Genomic DNA, 19,769 nt, shown 5'->3' with positions numbered 1-19,769 from the left:
TCTAAAGCTACCCTGTGTTTATTAACCTGCGTGGGTTTTGACCTCTACCTGAGTGATGCATCAATTATGTCCATTTCCTTTAGCATTACTGAGAGAACTTGTTTTACTGTAGGCAAGGATGCAATTTTTAAAGCCAGAGTGAGCGGGAACCCCAAACCAAAAGTGACATGGAAGAGAGGAAGTGGAATGCCTATCAAAGAAGGAGCAAAGATTTTCTTCGACAGCATCACCAAAGAAGATGTTCTAAAGGTATCTAAAACCAGAAATTTCACTAACGCAGCATTTTAGATAGCAATTCAAAATAATGTTAAAAATTGTAAAAGATAGACACGAGAAACTAAAAAAAGAAGACAAGTTGACATTATGTGTGTGTAGGACAATACAAAATTTGATATAAGACTGATATAGTAATATAACTAGCAGTTTTGCCAATGATGTTCTATAACAATGCCACCATTAGTTTGAAAATCTTTGCTTATTTAGGTATACATATGTTCTGCATAGAAACTAACTGACTAGAATACCTAAGAAAACGAGCACAGCAAGGAAAAATGGAATAGAGAACTGAAATGAAGAGAACAGATTCTTCAGTGGGATATTTTATCAACCAATGAGAATGAAGGATTGGAAAATAAAGAGAGCCTGAATTAAGGGGAGTGAAAATTAGAGCAGGAGAATTAAAATCAAAGTAAAGAAATCTTACAGGATGATAATCAGAGGAGGAAAACAATAATTAATAAAATTTTTAGAAGGAAAAAGAATCTTACCTTGTCATAGAGTTGTAGAGCAAAAAAATACTGATACAGGCCCTTTGGCCTAACAAGTCTATACCAATCATTATGCCCACACAGTTCATCCTAATTCCTGTGTTGGCCCATATTCTTCTGGACCCCACGCCTCCATCTACCTATCCTAGTGCTTCCTAAATAATATTATTGTACCTGCCTGAACCATTTCTTCTGGCAGCTCATCCTACATACCCACCATATTCTGTGTGGACAAGTTGTCTTTCAGGTCCTTTTTCAACCTATCCTCTCCCATCTTAAACCTATGCTTCCTAGGTTTGGACTCCCCAACCCGAGAGAAAAGTCTGCCACTGTCCACCTTATCTACGCCTTTCATAACGTTAAACATTTCCATAAGGATGTCCCTCATTCTCCCATGTTCCAAGGAGTAAAGATCTGGCCTGGTCAACCTCTCCCTCTAACTCTGAGATTCCCTCTAGTCCTGGCTGCATCCTCATGAATATTTCCACACTCTTTCCAGTTTAACTACTTGGTTACTGTAACAGTGTGACCAAAAACTGGGCACAATACTCCAAGTGCAGCCTTACCAATGACTTATAAGACCGCAAAATAAGGTTCCAACTCCTACTGTATACTTGATCCTTTGAAAATCAAGCCTATTTCACCACCCTATCTACTGATAATGCTATTTTCACAAACTATACACTTGTACCCCTAATTCCTTCTGTTCCAGTGCACTCCCTAGCACACTATTATTCATCACTTAAGTCCTACACTGGTTTGATTTCCAAAATGCATTATCACAAACTTACTGTATCTGCATTAAAATCCATTTTCCTCTACTCAGCCTTCTTTCCTAACTGATCATGCTTACTCAGTCAATAAGTGGAAATGTTTTGGAAGGCATTCATATTACCAGGGAGGAAGCATTTGCAGCCACAGCCTCATTCTTGGTATCATCAGCAAATTTGCTAGTCCAGTTTACCACATTATCATTTAGATCACTGATATAGATGCCAAACAAGAATGGACCCAGCACTGATCCCTGGAGCATACCACTAGTCACAGTCTTCCAGTCAGAGAGGCAACCATCCACTACCACTCTCTGGCTTCTCCCATGAAACCAATATCTAATCCAATTTACAATCTTATCTTGAATGCCAAGTGACTGAACCCTCTAGATCAACCTTGTTGCGGGACTTTTTCAAGGGCCATGCTGAAGTCCTTTTAGACCACATCCACTGCCTTGGGTTCATCAATTATCCTGGTAACTTCCTTGAAAAACTCTATAAGACTGGTTACACATGACCTACCATGCACAATGCCAATGTTGACTATCCTTAATCAGTTCCTGTCTATCCAAATACTTCTAAATTTAGTCCCTTAGAATACCTTCCAACAACTTACCCACTACTGAGGTCAGGCTCATTGAACTATGATTTCCCAGCTCATCCTTCGAGCCTTTTTTGAACAACAGAAAAGCATTAACTATACTCCAAAACTCTGGCATCTCACCCATGACTAAGGATATTTTAAATATCTCTGTTAGGACTCCTGCAGTTTCTGCAGCAGCTTCCCACAGGGTCTGAGAGAACACCTTGTCAGACTCTGGGGATTTATCCACCCTAATTTGCCCCAAAACAGCAACACATCTTCCTTCGTAATCTGTAAAGGGTCCATGACCTCACTGTTGCTTTGCCTCACTTCCATAGACACTGTGTCCCAAGTAACTACAGATGCAAAAAGTCCATTTAAGATCTTCCTCCATTTCTTTCAGCTCCATGCATAGATGACCACTCTGATCTTCCAGAGGACCAAGTTTGTCCCTTGCTATCCTTTTGCTCTTAGTATGTACAGTATATCTGTAAAAGCCCTTGAGATTATCTTTCATCTTGTCTGGTAGACCAGCCTCAAGCCTTGTTTTAGCCCTCCTGATTTCCTTCTTAAGATTTCTCCTGCATTTCTTATAGTTCTCATTTGCTCCTTCCTGCCTATAACTGCTGTGCATTTCCCTCTTTATTTTAACCAGTGGCTCATTATCTCTCGAAAACCAAGGTACCCCAAATCTGTTACCCTTGCATTTTATTCTGACATTATGCCATCCAGCTCTTTTACAATATGGGAGTCCCAGTCAATATGTAGAAAATCAAAATCACCTTCTATCACAATCGTTAAGTTTCTTGCAACAATCTGTGATCTTTCTACAAATATACTCCTTTAAATCCCATAAACTTTTGAGTGGTCAATAACTTAATCCCATTAACATGGCCACCCCTTTCTTATTCCTTACTTCCACCCATATAATCTCAGCAGTTACAAAATATAACAGAAGTTATATAACCTGTTATTGAGAGGAACAACCTCTTGCACTGGTTACCTATCCCCTTTTCCTCTCCTGATGGTCACCCAGTTACCTGTGTCCTGCACATTGAGTACAGTTACCTCTCTGCATCATCTGTTGATCAACCCATCAGCCTCCTGAATAATCCAAAATTTATCCAGCTCCAGTTCCTTAAACCAGTCTGTACAAAACTACAGCTGGATGCACTTCTTGCAGGCATAGTTATCAGAGACACTGGAGGTCTCCTTGTCTTCCCACATCCCACAAGAGGAGCATCTCCACTTCTCTAACTGTGCAATAAGAAAGAAAGAAAGAAAAATTAAATGAAAAAAATCTACCTGCAGCTGCCGCCTCTCCTCGCTGAATCTTCTATGTGCAAAAGCCTGAATTCCCCACTCTGACGCTGGCTCACTTATACAATAAGTACTCCCACAATGGCTGCTCCGCTTAAACCCAACTTCTTTTTATTGGCTCTTGTCAGGTGCCTAATTATGTATAATCCAAAATCCCCAGCTCACCTCTTTTGTAGTCTCTCTCTCAGTATGCAACCCCATGTCTGCAGAACTTTTACCCCTGGTCTTTCTCTAAATTATAGAATTTCATAATTGCAGCTGAATCACAGGAATAAATTATAGAATTATATAAGTCTAACTGAATAATGATTATTACCACCAAAATGCTGCCTACCTCCTTTCCACCACAAGAATCATTTCCTATGATTATGCCTCCTTTCTTGGTATATACTGATTAAAATTTATGAAGACTTCAGAATTCTCTAAGCTTTTGACTTTTTAAACTGTTGAAGTTGATACAGGCATTTATTTATTCATTCAGATATGGATATATTTGGAAAGAGCTACAGTCATTGCCCCCTCCTAATTATCCCCAAAGGCTTCTCTGAAGTTAGTTAAGAGTCATCTGAATTGGTGGTCTGGTGTTAAATATCATCCACAGTAAGCAATTCCTGACCTATCAGTCTATCAACTTCAGCAAGAATTTGCCTTCCATGCTGGTAGTGTGTTTGCAGAGGTGCTTGCAGTACTGAAATTGGAAATGGAATTAGGTTATTATTGTCACATGTACTGAGGTACAGTCACAAGCTTGTCTTGCATACTGTTCATACAGATCAAATCTTTACACAGTGCATTGAGGCCGAACAAGGTAAAACGATGACAATGTAGAAGAAAGTAGAACAGATACAGAGAAAGTACAGTACAGGTAAACAATAAAGTGCAGGATCATACTGAATTAGATTGTAAGGTCAGGAGTCCATTTCATCATACTAGGGAACCATTTAACAGTCTTATTACAATGCGACAGAAGCTGTCTTTGAGCCTGGTGCCACATGCTTTTAGGCTTTTGTATCTTCTGTCCAATATAAAAAGGAAGGAGAGAGAATGTCTGTGGTGTGTGGGATCTTTGATTATGCTAGCTGCATTAATAAGACAGTGAGAAGTATAGACAGAGGCCATAACTGGGAGGCTGGTTTCCATGATCTGCTGAGCTGCCTCCAAAACTTTCTGCAATTTCTTGCATTCATGTGCAAAGAAATAGCATATCAAGCAATCACGCATCCAGATAAGATGCTTTCTATGGTGCATCAATAAAAATTGGTTAGGGTTAACGGGAACATGCCAATTTTTTTGTACCCTCCTGACGATGTACGGGCATTGGTGAGCTTTTGTAGCCATGACGTCTACGTGGTTGGATCAGGACAGACCATTGATGATGTACACTCCCAGGAATCTCTTAACCATCTCAACCTCAGCACCTCTAATGTAGCATGTGCACCGTTTCACTTCCAGAAGTCAAAGACAGGCTTTGTTGACATTAAGGAGATGGTTCTTGTCATAACATCATGTTACAAAGCTCTCTATCTCCTTCCTTTACTCTGAATTATTGTTATTTGTGATAAGGCCCACTATGGCAGTATCACCTACAAACTTGCCGATGAAGTTAGAGCAGAATCTGGCCATGGAGTCCTGAGTGTACAGAGTAGAGTAGAGGATGCAACTTTGTGGAGCACCAGTGTTTAGAGTAACTGTGTTGGAGGTCTTTCTGCCTATCATTCCTCACTGCAGTCTGTTGGTCATGAAGTCAGGGATCCAGTCACAGAGGGGCACTGTAAGTACCAAGTGCTGAAATGGTAGATGCAATAATGAATTAGCAATGCTTTTGCATGGGCAGTCTTTAAGGTTTCTTCACTGGAATTATTTATTTAATGCCTTCCATTAAACTTCGATGCTCTGTTGATAAAACTGTGCATGATATATGAATATTCTGATTTTTACAGCTGGATAATGTCACTCCAGATGATGAGGATGCCTATAAATGCATTGCTTCCAACATTCATGCAGACTGCACATACGTTATATCTTTGACAGTGACTGAAAGTATGTATGAACTCAATGAGAGTGCATGATAACATTTATACAGTGTGAATTACTACTTAAATGGCCATTGTGGTGTTTACTACTAGACTTGTTTATTGAAGATAGACATAATCTTGCAATTGTTCAAATTTTAGTAAATTTTGTCTTGATCTTTCAATAAGAAGGCATGGACTCCTTCATTTGTGAAAGACGTGCAAATAGAATTAAATTTTGCACAATCAGCAAATAATAACACCAGGTTCTCTTCCTGAAACATTCTGATATAGACAAATTTAATTACTTCATTATCATTGGGTTAAAATACTGCAACTTCCACAGCACCATCTCACTGACTTTCCACAGCATTTCTCATGCTCAGCCATTTACCTACCAGAAGGCCCCAGATTTCTGCTCAATTGCTGTGAACTGTCAGTTTGGCTCATCACTTGATACAACATGGACCCTTGTGGCAGAAGTCAGTAGTCGAATTCAGTCCTGCTGAGATTCCCAAAATATTTGCGGGGAATTGTCTTTTGGATCCTGCAGCAGGTCATCTATCATAAGATCCAAGAACCCCAAAAGGTTATCCCAGACAAATCTGAAGCTCTACACCTCGGTAGGGCTAATGCAAGGAGGCAGTACACAGTCAAGCGCAAGATCCTTAACAGTGTTGCTAAGCAGAGAGGTCTTAGGATCCAAGTTCATAGCTCCTTGAAAGTGGACACACAGGTCGATAACGTGGTTAAGGAGGCTCATGGAGTGCTTGCTTTTATTACTCAAGGCATTCAGTTTAAAAGTCAGGAGGATATGTTGAAACTTCATGAAACTCTGGTTAGGCCGCATCTGGAGTATTGTGTACAGTTTAGGTCGTGCCAGTATAGGAAGGAGTTTAAGGCTCTGGAGGTGGTGCAGAAGAGGTTTACCAGAATGCTGCCTGGTTTAGAGGGCAGTGCTATCATGAGAGGCTGGATAATCTTAAGTTGTTTTCTCTGGCATGCTGGAGACCAAGGAAAGATCCGATAGCGGTTTACTAGAGCCATAGATAGCCATAGATAGTGTGAACAGAGAGTATCATTTTCCCAGGGATGAAAAGTCAAATACCAGAGGGCATGCATTGAAGGTGAGAGGGGGTAGGTTCAAGGGGGATGTGAAGGGTAAGTTTTTTTTTCTCAAAGAGTGATGGATACCTGGAATGTGCTGCCCAGTCCGGTGTTGGAGGCAAACAAATTAGTGGCTTTTTAAGAGACATTTGGATAGGCACATGGATGTAAGGGAGATGGGGGGATATGGACATGGGGTAGGTAGGAGGGATTAGTGCTTGAGTGTTTTTGATTTGATTCTTGGCTAGATTGACATAACATTGTGGGCCGAATGGCCTGTTACTGTGCTGTACTGTTCTATTGTCCATCACAGGAAAAGCCCTCGCCACCATTAAATACATCTACAGTGAGCACTGCCACAAGAATGCAGCATCCATTATGATGGTCCTCCATCTGTTAGACCTTGCAGTCTTCTTGCTGCTGCCATCAGGAAGGAGGTACGGGAGCCTTAGGACCCACACCACCAGGTTCAGGAACAGTTATGATCCTTCAACCATCAGATTCCTGAACCAGCATGGATAATGTCACTCTGAAGTGACTCCACAACCCATGAACACACTTTCAAGGACTCTACAACTCATGATTGCAATATTATTTATTTACTTACTATTTGTTTCTATTTGTATTTTTATTTCTTTTGCATTATGTCTTCTTTGGCATATTGGTTGTTTGTCGATCTTTGTGTGGTTTTTCATTGATTCTGCTGTATTTCGTTCTATCGATTGTGAATGCCTGCACGGTAACATAAGGTAACATATACATATTTTGGTAGATAGATAGATACTTCACTGTTTGCAAAGGAAATTACAATGTCTTTTTTTTCTTTTTATTGAATAAGTATACAAAAGGTAAGCCATATAGGCACTAATACACTGTTAGAATATAATAAAATTACAGGAGATATTAAAACAGAAAAGAAATGATACAAACAATGTAATTTAAACATAAAATAATAAGGTAACATAACAGTATACTAATTATATATATATATATATATATATATATCAATAGAAAAAGGAAAAAAAAAACCCAAAAAAACAACCCAAAAAAACCCACCGTGCAACTAAACTAAAAGCAAAGCAAAGCAATGGGCTAACTTGGAAACAAGTAGAGGTAAAAGACTTAAAATCACGTCCTCAAACCCGACCTCCATTAAAAACAGTAGAAAAAAACAAGAAGGGAATATAAATATGGAGCAAAAAGGGGAAGAAAAAAAATTACATTAAATGAAAATATTGAATAAAAGATCTCCAGGTCTGTTCAAATTTAAGTGAGGAATCATAAAGATTGCTAGGAAATTACAATGTCACAGTAGCATTACAAGTGCATAGATGTAGAAATGTTAGAAGAGAAGTGAGAAAGGATAAAAAGTAAGTTGCCACAGACAGTCTAACAGGAGGGGAGAGTCATCACTTTCCTGGCTATAGGTTGACTCATTATAGAGCCTAATGGCTGAGGGTAAAAATGACCTCACATAACGCTTTTTGGAGCAGCACAGTTGTCTTAGTCTATTTCTAAAAGTGCTCCTCTGTTCAGCCAAGGTGGCATGCAGAGGGTGAGAAATGTTGTCCAGAATTGCCAGAATTTTCCATAGGGTCCTTTGATAATAAATTGACCTTGAACTTTAAACTTTGAATTGATTTTGACTATATTGTAGGCTAACATTTAGGAGGCAAACACAAGCAGTTGTTTGAAGCATTTGTTACTTGGTGTATATCAGCCCATGCCTAAGTGTTGTCTGGATCTTCCTTAATGTAAACATCCAGCAAAGACAAAGTTACTATTTTTAATATTTTTATTCCTTTTAACTTTAATGGGCAGGCCTTCCAATAACAAGCTACCCAAGCAAATTTTTGCTTCTTTGAGTGTATACTGTTACTTGTGTGCACCTCACCATTGCCTTCCCCCCAAAATCAGTAGGTCAATGATTCAGCTTAACTCTGGTTTGTTTTTGACAGCCAGTGAATTTCTGTCCACAAACTCATTGGCTGTTTCAATTGAATGTCTATGAATGGCTATTTAAGCATTATTAAAGAACATTGGAAACTAAAATTAACAAAATTAACACATTAGAAGCAAACACACATTAAAAACAAGACAAATAAAAATGAAATTTAGAACCACTCACCCATGTTTTGCTCAATCGTTAGCTTCTTCATTTTAATTTATATATTCCTGTTGGGGCAGTGCCAGGCCTAAATCTGTCAGGGACTCAGTGGCAGATCTTTTATTGTAAGTAGTGAGAGATCTGTATTGTCCCATTGTACTCTGTGAGGAGCTCATGTGAACAGCACACATATGTTGGGCTTGGCAGCAAATGTAATACACCAGCCTGTGCATAGAAATTCAGAGTTCCTGCCCATTTAAATGGAAGATTGGGGTTGATGTTTTTAATTGCTTAATACTGTATCTAAATTGATAGGTTGTGAATTTTTAATGTTCACAAAAAATCAACCATCTTAAGATTAAGCACTCTTAAGATTAAAAATTAAACTAAATAATTAAAATTTTTTTATAAAAATGCACACACATTAAAAAGAATTAAATAAAACTAAAATCAAGCAAATAAAAAAAAGTTACAGATTAGACTTGGTTCCAGTCCTGCAGGTGTGTTGAAATAAATGGGGAAAAAACAAACAGTTGGGTGTAAGTTTAAAAATTAGTGGTGCTATCACAGCCAGAAGCTCTGAGGGAAAGCTTTGCAAGTTAGCAGGAAGATCTCAGAAAGGTGAGTCTCCACTGCTACAGTAGGCCTTGAATTCTTGAATGAGCCTCATTGCTCATTTATGGAAGGTACAGTAATGGAGCACCAGTTACTCTGGGAATGTGGAGGACCAATGTGATTGCTCATCTGCACCCAGATTGTCCAAGTATCTGAATATAGAGATGGTGAGGGATTATTCTGGATAGGTCAACTATTTTCTTTTGTGTGTTTTACAATCACGGCAACATTATTAACACTAAGAATTGCACCACTTGAAGGTCAGTTGCCATATGTTCATTGACTATGTTTCTATAGTGGTCATTGTGTTGAACGTATGTAATTGCCTAGTTGTTGTAGTTACAGCACCTTGCAGAAATTGGATTGTTTTGCACAAAGTCAGCTACACCTATTTTCAGGGGATCTGAGTCCAGCCATTGTTAGTGTTTTAAAATGAGCACCTTCTCTGAAATAACTTCGAAGTAGGCAGAGGGTTCTATAAACAGATTTGTTTGCTGGTTAGTTATATAAAGTAACATTTATATATTGAAGAACTTGCTCTTCCATAACAATTCATGTTAATTATGTCTTATGGATGTATCATTCAGTTCTGAAGATCTGAATTCAATTCCAGTACATTTTTGATGCTGATATGGTATCTTGAGGAATGACAACTAATCATGCCAATGAATTGCTCAGAATGAATTAGTTCAAACTCATCTGGCCCCTCATGCAGATTGAATTTTTGATTTTCAGGTCAAGGTAAACAAGTAAACTTCCGAACAATGTTGAAGAAAAGGTAAGAGCTTCAGCATATTTCTTAGAAAGGTTTCAGGAGGATCCATGTCAAGGAACAGTGTGATGTATAGTGAATATACAGCAAGAATGAAGTATACACAGAGAATATGTGTTACTTGGAGTGTTGGAAAGATAAACACTGGGAGTACAATAATGAAAGAATATTTGAGTGTGGGCGACAGAGACGAAACGTGTTAAGTAGTGTGTATATAGACAGAGATGCCCTGAGCAAATAAGGTTAATAGAAGGAATGTCTGATATTTAATTATGACACAGATAACAGAAAAGTAACATGTAATATGTTGAACAGTATTTATATACACCTGGGTAAACGTGGAAACTATGATGAATATCAATACTGAGGGTGTCATGTCTTGAGGGAACCAAGTGAGTAACTACATGCTGTACAGAGGATTTTTAACTTACAGAGGATGTACAAAGAGGAGTAACAATTAAAAACCCTGAGGGTATACATCAGTGAATTACAAGAATGTTAATACACTGAGAGACACCTCGATTGGGATACATGCATAAATAAAGCAAACGCATTTACTATATCTGATGATGTGAAGAGGATATGTAGTAAGGCCCATTCCCAGATATATTGAATAAATTTTCTGAAATCCTGAAGGAATGGTAGGTCTCACACACAATGAGAAAGTTTTCGCAGAACTTTTGGGACTGACACACAATAGGCAAATTTCACTAATTTTGCATTGTTGCTACCTGGAGAAGACAAATTTCAGAGTTTTATATGTATACTGTACATGCTTTGACAGTAAATGAACCCTTGAACCTTTGAACCTTTTTCGAAAACATGGTTTTTGCAGACCCCTCTCCACCACCTCCTTGTTCCCATGCACCACACAATTTTCCTCCCTACCTCCCGTCCCTTCCACCCTCAAAAATACAACCACTCACAACACGCGGGAGGAACTCAGCAGGTCGGGCAGCATCCATGAAAAAGCTCGGTCGACGTTTCGGGCCTAAACCCTTCGTCAGGACTGAAACGTTCCGGCCTGAAACGTTGACTGATCTTTTCCATGGATGCTGCCCGACCTGCTGAGTTCCTCCAGCCTGTTGCGAGTGTTGCTTTGACCCCAGCATCTGCAGAGTATTTTGTGTTTAAAATACAACCACCATGTGGACAAAACTCCATGAGTAATTGCAATAAGAGATGATACTTTAAACTGCTGATGAATTTTATTTGCAGGTCAACCCCAGCTCCCAAGGAAGAAAGGAAGGTCCTGGATGAAAAGGAAATGTGGGAGATCTTAATGAAAGCAGATAAGAAGGACTATGAGAAGATTTGTCAGGAGTATGGATTTACTGACTTTAGGGGACTGCTGAAACGCTTAAAAGAAATGAAGAAAAAAGTAGAGACTGAGGTAGGGTGCAATAAGGATTGGAGAAGTTTAACGTACCACTTAGTAGAAGCAGTGATGTTGGTACTGAGGTGGAAGGAGAAAGATCAAATGTTGGCCAGTCTAATTGTTCAAGCAATATAAAATTTAAAATCCTGAGTTAAAATAAGTTCATTAAAAAAAAGTTGTGTCCTTCAGATAAAACAGTTAAAATGAAGTCAGTTTAGCGGTGAGAACTGAATGAATGTTTGCTAATATGGCTGCAAACTTTTACTTGTAGCTGAGCGTGCAAGAGGAGTATTGAAAGAACAGACCTGTCATGTCTATGCTGATCATCTGTTATTTATGTACTGTGTACTATTCCCATTTGCCAACACTTGGTCCAGAGCCTCCTCTGTCTTGCCAAGTCAAGTGCTTTTCCAGGTGTTTATTAACACAGCCACATATGATATTCTGAAGATGCTGAAAATCTTGAGCAATATACACCAAATGTTGGAGGAACTCAGTGACTCAGACAGAATTTATCAAGGGAGATAGGCAGTCAACATTTTGGGTCATGATCCTTCATCGGGACTGGAAAAGAAGGGGGCAGAAGCCAGAATAAGAAGGTGGGGAAGGGAACGGAGTAGAAGCTGGTAGGTGATAGGTAAGACTGGGCAAGGGGGAAGGTAGGCAGTATGATATGAGAAGCTGGGAGGTAATAGGTGGAAAGGGTAAAGGAGTGAAGAAGAAAGAATCTGATAGGAGAGTACAGTGGGTCATGAAATAAATGGAAAAAGGTGGGGTACCGGAGGGAGATGATGAGCTGGACACGAGAGCAGGGGAGGAGAAGTGAAGGGGTGAGAGAGCAACCAGAATAAAGGAAAAGAAAAATGCTGTGGTGGAGGGAAGCAGAGAGGAGCAGTTACCTCAAGTTGTAGAAATCTTTGTTAGTGCAAATTGGAGACTACCCGGATGGAATATGAGGTGTTTCTCCTCCAACCTGCTTGAAAGTACCTAACTCCACTATCTTTTAAGACAGTGCATTTCAGATTCCAACCAATCTCTAAGTGGAAAGATTCTTCCTCAGATCATTGTAAAAACCTATGGCTTCTGTTCTTAGACACATCTGACATGGGTAAAAGTTACTTTCTATATACCCTGCTAATACCACTCATGGTTCTGTACATCTCTGTCTGGTCCCCCTCACTCTCCTCTGCTGTGAGGAAAACAACCTCAGCCTGTCCAGGCCAGCTTCATAACCAAGATATACCATCCCAAACATACTTGCTGGTCAATCACTTCTGTACTCTCTCCAGTACAATCAATTCATTCCTATGGTGTGGTGACCATAGCTGCACGCAATATTCTATCTACTTCCTATCTAATATTTTATAATGTACCTCCCTGCTCTTTTACTCTGTGCTCTGGCTGATGAAAGATAGCATCCAAAAACTCTCTTTGCCATCTATCCACCTGTGATGCCATCTTTGGAGATTTTTAGATATATGCCAAGTTTTTTTTCTTCATCAATATTTCATAGAGCCTAACCATTCATAGTACATATACAACCCTTATTAAATACCTCAAAGTGCATCAACTCACACTTACTGTAAATTCCATCTGCCATCTTCCTGCCAACCTACTATCTGATCAACATCACACTAAAGCAGGATTCCCAATCTGGGTTCCACGGACCGCTTGGTTAATGATAGGGTCCAAGGCATTAAAAGGGTTGGAAACCCCTTCTCAAAGCCGAAGGCTACCTTACTGTATATCAGCAACTTTGCTAATTTTCATGTAATCTGTAATTTTACTAACCATATCTCCTAAATACACATTAAGGTTGTTAACATTTATAACCAACAGCAAGAGTCCCAGCACATTATTAGCTCCAGCACTATCCAATTCCTCTTCCAGTGCTTTTTATCACCTCTAGAACTTGTGCATAAATCCAGAGTGATGGGATGAAAGTGACCACTCATTGGAAATTTTTTAGAATTACACCTTGACAGTTGCTAATTTGGCACTAAATCAGTAATCTTATTTAGGGAAGGCAAAGCATGTGTAAAATTAAAATATTTCAAACTATAGGGAGGGAAATGGTCTCAATTAATGCTGAAGGAGGGCAAATTAATACTCCATGATACAATAAGAATAATACTCCATATTGTGGCAACTAGACTTGGGGCTGCAAAATGGTGCACTAGATATTGAACTTTACATTGCATCCAATCAACGGTAAATCTGAACTATGAAAATTCAGCTCTCCAACAACGATATTCCTCATCTGAAGGGAAACATTTCTCACTACTGTCTTATGTTCTCTCTCTTCTGAAAGACTGTAAAAGTTATAAAGCCACTGGAAGATACGGAAGGAAAAACTGACTCAACAGTTACATTTGAAACAATCCTGGAATTGAAGGACCCTAACATTAAGATGAAATGGTTGAAGGTAAGGCAAGTTTCTTGGATACTCATCAGCATTGCAAGAATCTATTGAAAGCAAAAATTATATATATAATGCCATCAAATTTCTCATTTTGGATCACTGTTACTACATGAGTCAGGTAATTGTTTGGTATTGAGCTATAAGGTCAATCCTTAAATATTGAAATAATCAGACCAGTTAAGAGAATTACCTACATCATAATCTCCAAGTGCGTCTTAGGCAAGACCAAAATACTTGTACATTTCATTTATGGTGGTAGTTTAGAACTTAGAGGTAAATAAATAACTGTTCCTGGAAATGGCCAGTTTTACCACATCTTCCAGAGTATCTTCACTAGAGAGCTAGCACATGTAAGAATCTGCCATCTAGCCCATGATTTATGTACACATCCCTGTGCTTATCATGTCTGGCTTACTGCATTAAAAGTAAGCCATTATGTAATCAAAATATGGAATATTAAAGTGTATTTTGTGAGTTTCTTGATGATGATCTATAACAATTATAATACTGGAATTGTTTAAAGAAGAGATTTTGGTATTAAACTTTAAATGAGATCTAACTGCAACATAGAAGAAACATGTAGCTGAACTATTCTATCTGTTTTTGTGCTTAGCAATTCCATTTATCATTAACTTTAGTTTTGCCACTTCATCCCCTGCAATTTAATATTTTGATGCCTCTCTTCAGTAAATACCAAGAAATTAGGCCTATATTTTAGTATTGACAGTGAAAAGCAGCAGATACTTTACCATTAAAATGTTTTTTTTTACCACTGAGACCCCATGTGCCAGGATTACTGCAAAGTCATGAGTAGCTGGTTCTCTCTTCCATTAAAACCAATATTCCCATTACCTAACTGGGCATAGAGTGGAATCAACGTCAACTGGTACTGAAAGGAAAAATTGGCAATAGCATGGTAGAAGAAAATTATTCAGTTATGGAGTGGAAAATGAAAGATCACCAGATAGAATTGAGGCAGCTGAATGAGAAGAAGATCACTTTGAGGTGTATGAGTATAGACAGAGTAGGCCACATCTGCTTTTAAATGGAATGGATGTCTACAACGGTGCCTTTGGTAGTCTCTGAGAGCAGTAATTGTGTAGATCAATTATAACACATTCAGTGGTTTGTGGATCCCTTTTATTTTTGCATTTGCACAGTTTGTTGTTCACTGATCCTGTTTACAGTTACAGTTCTATAGATTTTCTAAGTGTTCCCACAGAAAAAGAATCTCAGGGTTGTATGTACTGACACGTATGTACTCTGATAATGAATTTGAACTTTGAACTTTATGTTTGACAAGCCTCAGACTGTTCTGATGAGGCTCAGAGAAATTAACTCGCAAAGAGACGTTTATAGGCCTGAGAGCCCAGTACTCTTAATGTTGCTTCTGCTATCACTACCAATTGGAGTGGTAAAATGTCTGCATTAGTAGTTAGTGCCTCTGAAGCTGTATAGATTTGGATCAGATGTAATGTCTGAACTTGGCCTAGAAAGACTTGTGCTCTAAGATGAAGAGTACAGAGAGTCATTTAGGTATGGCAAGACAGCAGATCATATTCCATTGTAACACATACCCATTTTCATCACATTGAAATCAGTCACTGTTGAATAGCTGATAAACACTCAAATCGTTAATATAACCTTGCTCCTGTAACAGTATTTGCTTTGCAAATAGCTTGAAATTGTACAGATTTCACAGAACCTTTCCTAATAATACTTATCTTTGCAGTTTTGTAAAAACCTTATTACCAAATGCACTGTGACAGTAAAAACAATCTAATTACATAGAAACATAGAAAACTTACAGCACAATACAGGCCCTGCGGCCCACCAAGCTGTGCTGAACATGCCCTTACCTGAGATATTACCTAGGGTTACTCATAGCCCTCTATATTTCTGAACTCTATATACCTGTCCATGAGTCTCTTCAAAGACCCTATCATATCTGCCTCCACCAATGTTGCTGGGAGCCCATTCCACACACTCACCACTTCCTGAGTAAAAAAACCTACCCCTGATATCTCCTCTGTACCTACTTCCAAGCACCTTAAAACTATGCCCTCTCGTGCTAGCCATTTCAGCCCTGGGGAAAAGCTTCTGACTATCCACATGATCAATGCTTCTCATCATCTTATACACCTCTATCAGGTCACCTCTCATCCTTATTCACTTCCAAGGAAAAAATGCCGAGTTCACTCAACCTATTCTCATAAGGCATGCTCCCCAATCTAGGCAACATCCTTGTAAATCTCCTCGGCACCCTTTCTATGGTTTCCACATTATTCCTATAGTGAGGCGACCAGAACTGAGCACAGTACTCCAAATGGGGTCTGACCAGGGTCCTATATAACTGCAACATTACTTCTCAGCTCCTAACCTCAATCACAAAATCAACCTGCGCAGCAGCCTTGAGTGTCCTATGGACTCGAACCCCAAGATCCCTCTGATCCTCCACACTGCGAAGAGTCCTACCATTAATACTATATTCTGTCATCATATTTGACCTTCCAAGATGAATAACTTCACACTTATTTGGGTTGAATTCCATCTGCCACTCCTCAGCCCAGTTTTACATCCTATTGACAGCACTCCACACTATCCATAACACCTCCAAACTTTGTGTCATCAGCAAATTTACTAACCCGTCCCTCCACTTCTTCATCCAGGTCATTAATAAAAATCACGAACAGTAGGGGTCCCAGAGCAGATCCCTGAGGCACACCATAGGTCACCGACCTCCATGCAGAATATGACCTGTCTACAACCACTTTTTGCCTTCTGAGGGCAAGCCAGTTCTGGATCCACAAAGCAATGTCCCCCTGGATCCCATGCCTTGATGGGGTACCTTATCAAATGCCTTGCTGAGATCCATATACACTACATCTACTGCTCTTCCTTCATCAATGTGTTTAGTCATATCCTTAGAAAATTCAATCAGGCTTGTAAGGCACGACCTGCCTTTGACAAAGCCATGCTGACTATTCCTAATCATATTATGCCTCTCCAAATGATCATAGATTCTGAGATCATCTGGAGAGTCCTGCCTCTCAGAATCTCCTCCATCAACTTACCAACCACCGAAGTAAGACTCACCGGTCTATAATTTCCTGGGGTATCTCTACTCACTTTCTTGAAAAATGGAACAACATCCGCAACCCTCCAATCCTCTGGAACCTCTCCCGTCCCCATTGATGATGCAAAGGTCATCGCCAGAAGCTCATCAATCTCCTCCCTCACCTCCCACAGTAGCCTGTGGTACATCTGGTCCAGTCCCAGTGACTTATCCAACCTGATACTTTTCCAAAAGCTCCTGCACATCCTCTTCCTTAATTTCTACATCCTCAAGCTTTTCAGTCCACTGTATGAGCAAAGTACTCATTAAGTACCTCTGCTATCTCCTCCGGTTCCATAAACACTTTTCCACTGTCACACTTGATTGGTTCTATTCTCTCACATCTTATCCTCTTGCTGTTCACGTACTTGTAGAATGCCTTGGGGCTTTCCTTAATCCTGTCCACCAAGGCCTTCTCATGGCCCCTGCTGACTATCCTAATTTCTTTCTGGAGTTTCTTCCCGGTAGCCTTATAATCTTCTAGCTCTCTATGATTACCTAGCTTTTTGAACCTTTCATAAGCTCTTTCTTTCTTCTTGACTAGATTTACAACAGCCTTTGTACACCACGGTTCCTGTACCCTACCATCCTTTCCATCTCATTGGAACGCACCTATGCAAAACTCCACGCAAATATCGCCTGAATATTTGCCACATTTCTTCCGTACATTTCCCTGAGAACATCTGTTTCCAATTTATGCTTCCAAGTCCCTGCCTGATAGCCTTATAGTTCCCCTTACTCCAATTAAATGCTTCCCTAACTTGTCTGTTCCTATCCCTCTCTAATGTTATGGTAAAGGAGATAGAGTTGTGATGACTATCTCCAAACTGCTCTCTGACTGAGAGATCTGACACCTGACCAGCTTTATTTCCCAATACCAGCTCAAGTACAGCCTCTCCTCTTGTAGGCTTATCTACATATTGTGTCAAGAAACTTTCTTGAACACACTTAACAAACTCCACCCCATCTAAACCCCTCGCTCTAGGGAGATGCCAATCAGCATTTGGGAAGTTAAAATCTCCCACCACGACAACCCTGTTATTATTACACCTTTTCAGAATCTGTCTCCCTATCTGCTCTTCCATATCCCTGTTACTATTGGGTGGTCTATAAAAAACACCCAATAGAGTTACTGACCCCTTCCTGTTCCTAACTTCCACCCACAGAGAAAACTTCCGCAGAAGCAATTGTCTTCATGTTTCTTCAGTCTGTACAACCCTTTATCCTTCAGCAACACACACAAAATGCTGGAGGAATGCAGCAGGCCAGGCAGCACCTATGGAAATGAATAGATAGATGGTGTTTCAGGCCAAGACCCTTCTTCAGAAAGTATCCTTCAGTTTGTAATGATCAGCTAACACCACACTGCTCCATTTTAGCTAATTTTAGCCTTAGCAATATTATAATTACAAAGGGGAATGAGAACAGCAAACAGGCCAATTCACGATTGAATACAAGGTGCCATGGCGTCAGATGGGTGCAACACTTTGCAGAGTGTTTACTAAGAATAATTGGGGTTAAGTATGGCCAGGTTTCTCCAATTGCTTCACTGTGACTTTAGCAGAAGAACTATAGAAAACTTGGAAATAAAGTATTGGGGTTTCGAATGGCTCTTTCCCCCAGATTCCAGCTGAGGAGTGTGATCCTTTTAAACACACACAGCTTTCAACTCCCACAGTAGGTAATATCATCGGGGAAAAGGGCTCATCCCAAGAAAGGAAGGTAGTCTTGTAGATCATTTGAAAACACACTGCAGGTATATTGGCAAGGTCATTTTGAGTAAGAATATGCTTTATCTAGTACTGAACCATGCATGGAAGAAGATATGGCTATAATCTCAGAATGTTTTTAATTAACTGATTTTTCAGCAAAAATTATAATTACTGATGCAGGAGTGAGAAAGAAGCTATCAATGTTCCTGCTTCTAATCACTTTCCAGCAGCTTGTCGTGAAAAGTAACCAGAACTCATCAGACAAATCAATTGGGTGTTCTCTACATTTGTATAACTTACTGATTATTCATGGCCTTCTGAATGTGCTTTTTCTCTTCTGTGGATTTTACAGTTTGGAATGCACACTAAATTATTTCATTCCTTCAGGGAATACAGACATGTGATCTTGGAATAGTTAGTAACATAACCAAAATAAAGCAATCTTCTTTTTTTGTTTTGCAGGATGGCAATCCATTAAGGCCACAGAGCTCATTTGGAAAGTTTGAAATTAAACAAGTGGGAACAAAGTTTATGCTTTCTGTAAAAAAATTAACTGCAAAAGATTCTGGCCAGTACACCTTCCAAGTTGGGGACAAATATTTCACTGTAAACCTAAAAGTGAGAGGTATGCTATGCAAATAAATAAGCAATTTATTCTGCATGAGTGCCTGTAAAAATGTGTGGGGTTTGATTAATAAAAGCTCCAATTGCTACACCACCATCACATGGACTTCAATTAACAACTGCTTCCACAGGTAACAGATAAGGAGAGGGCTATGTCCCCACAAACTTTCATGCTGTTCACCTTAGTTACTGTTTCAAAGAATTATCATATAGAGGAATAGTAGGATATGAAAACTGCCATTGGCCCTAATTCTCCATGTTGACATCTGCTTTTGTAGTAGTCCAGCCTCCAGTTACGTGGCTTCATTAACCTCTTTGCCCGTGCTTTCCAATGCTGGGTCAGTTTTGGCTTTGCCGTATCTTTCAATTGATAAGAATATAGATGTGTCTTCCTCTTCCTTTTGAGAATTCAAACTGCCATCAGGCAGCTGACATGGATCTTTTGGGATTATTTTAAAGGGAAAC

The 19,769-nt window shown here is 39.4% G+C and overlaps 1 protein-coding gene across 1 annotated transcript in view; it reads left to right on the top strand.

The window, feature by feature from the left end:
• LOC140205509 (immunoglobulin superfamily member 22-like) overlaps nt 1-19,769 on the top strand; it is a 74,525-nt gene that overhangs the window by 15,715 nt on the left and 39,041 nt on the right. The window contains exons 4-9 of the mRNA XM_072273123.1: nt 113-249; nt 5,381-5,480; nt 10,017-10,059; nt 11,272-11,446; nt 13,743-13,856; nt 19,143-19,305. Of these exons, the coding sequence (XP_072129224.1) occupies nt 113-249; nt 5,381-5,480; nt 10,017-10,059; nt 11,272-11,446; nt 13,743-13,856; nt 19,143-19,305 (732 nt within the window). The remainder of the gene's footprint in view (nt 1-112; nt 250-5,380; nt 5,481-10,016; nt 10,060-11,271; nt 11,447-13,742; nt 13,857-19,142; nt 19,306-19,769) is intronic.

Source organism: Mobula birostris, chromosome 11 (genome assembly GCF_030028105.1).
Source record: "Mobula birostris isolate sMobBir1 chromosome 11, sMobBir1.hap1, whole genome shotgun sequence".
In the NCBI taxonomy this organism is placed as follows: Eukaryota; Metazoa; Chordata; class Chondrichthyes; order Myliobatiformes; family Myliobatidae; genus Mobula; species Mobula birostris.
Note: the sequence above shows the minus strand (reverse complement) of the source record. Positions and strands in the feature narration are given on the sequence as shown.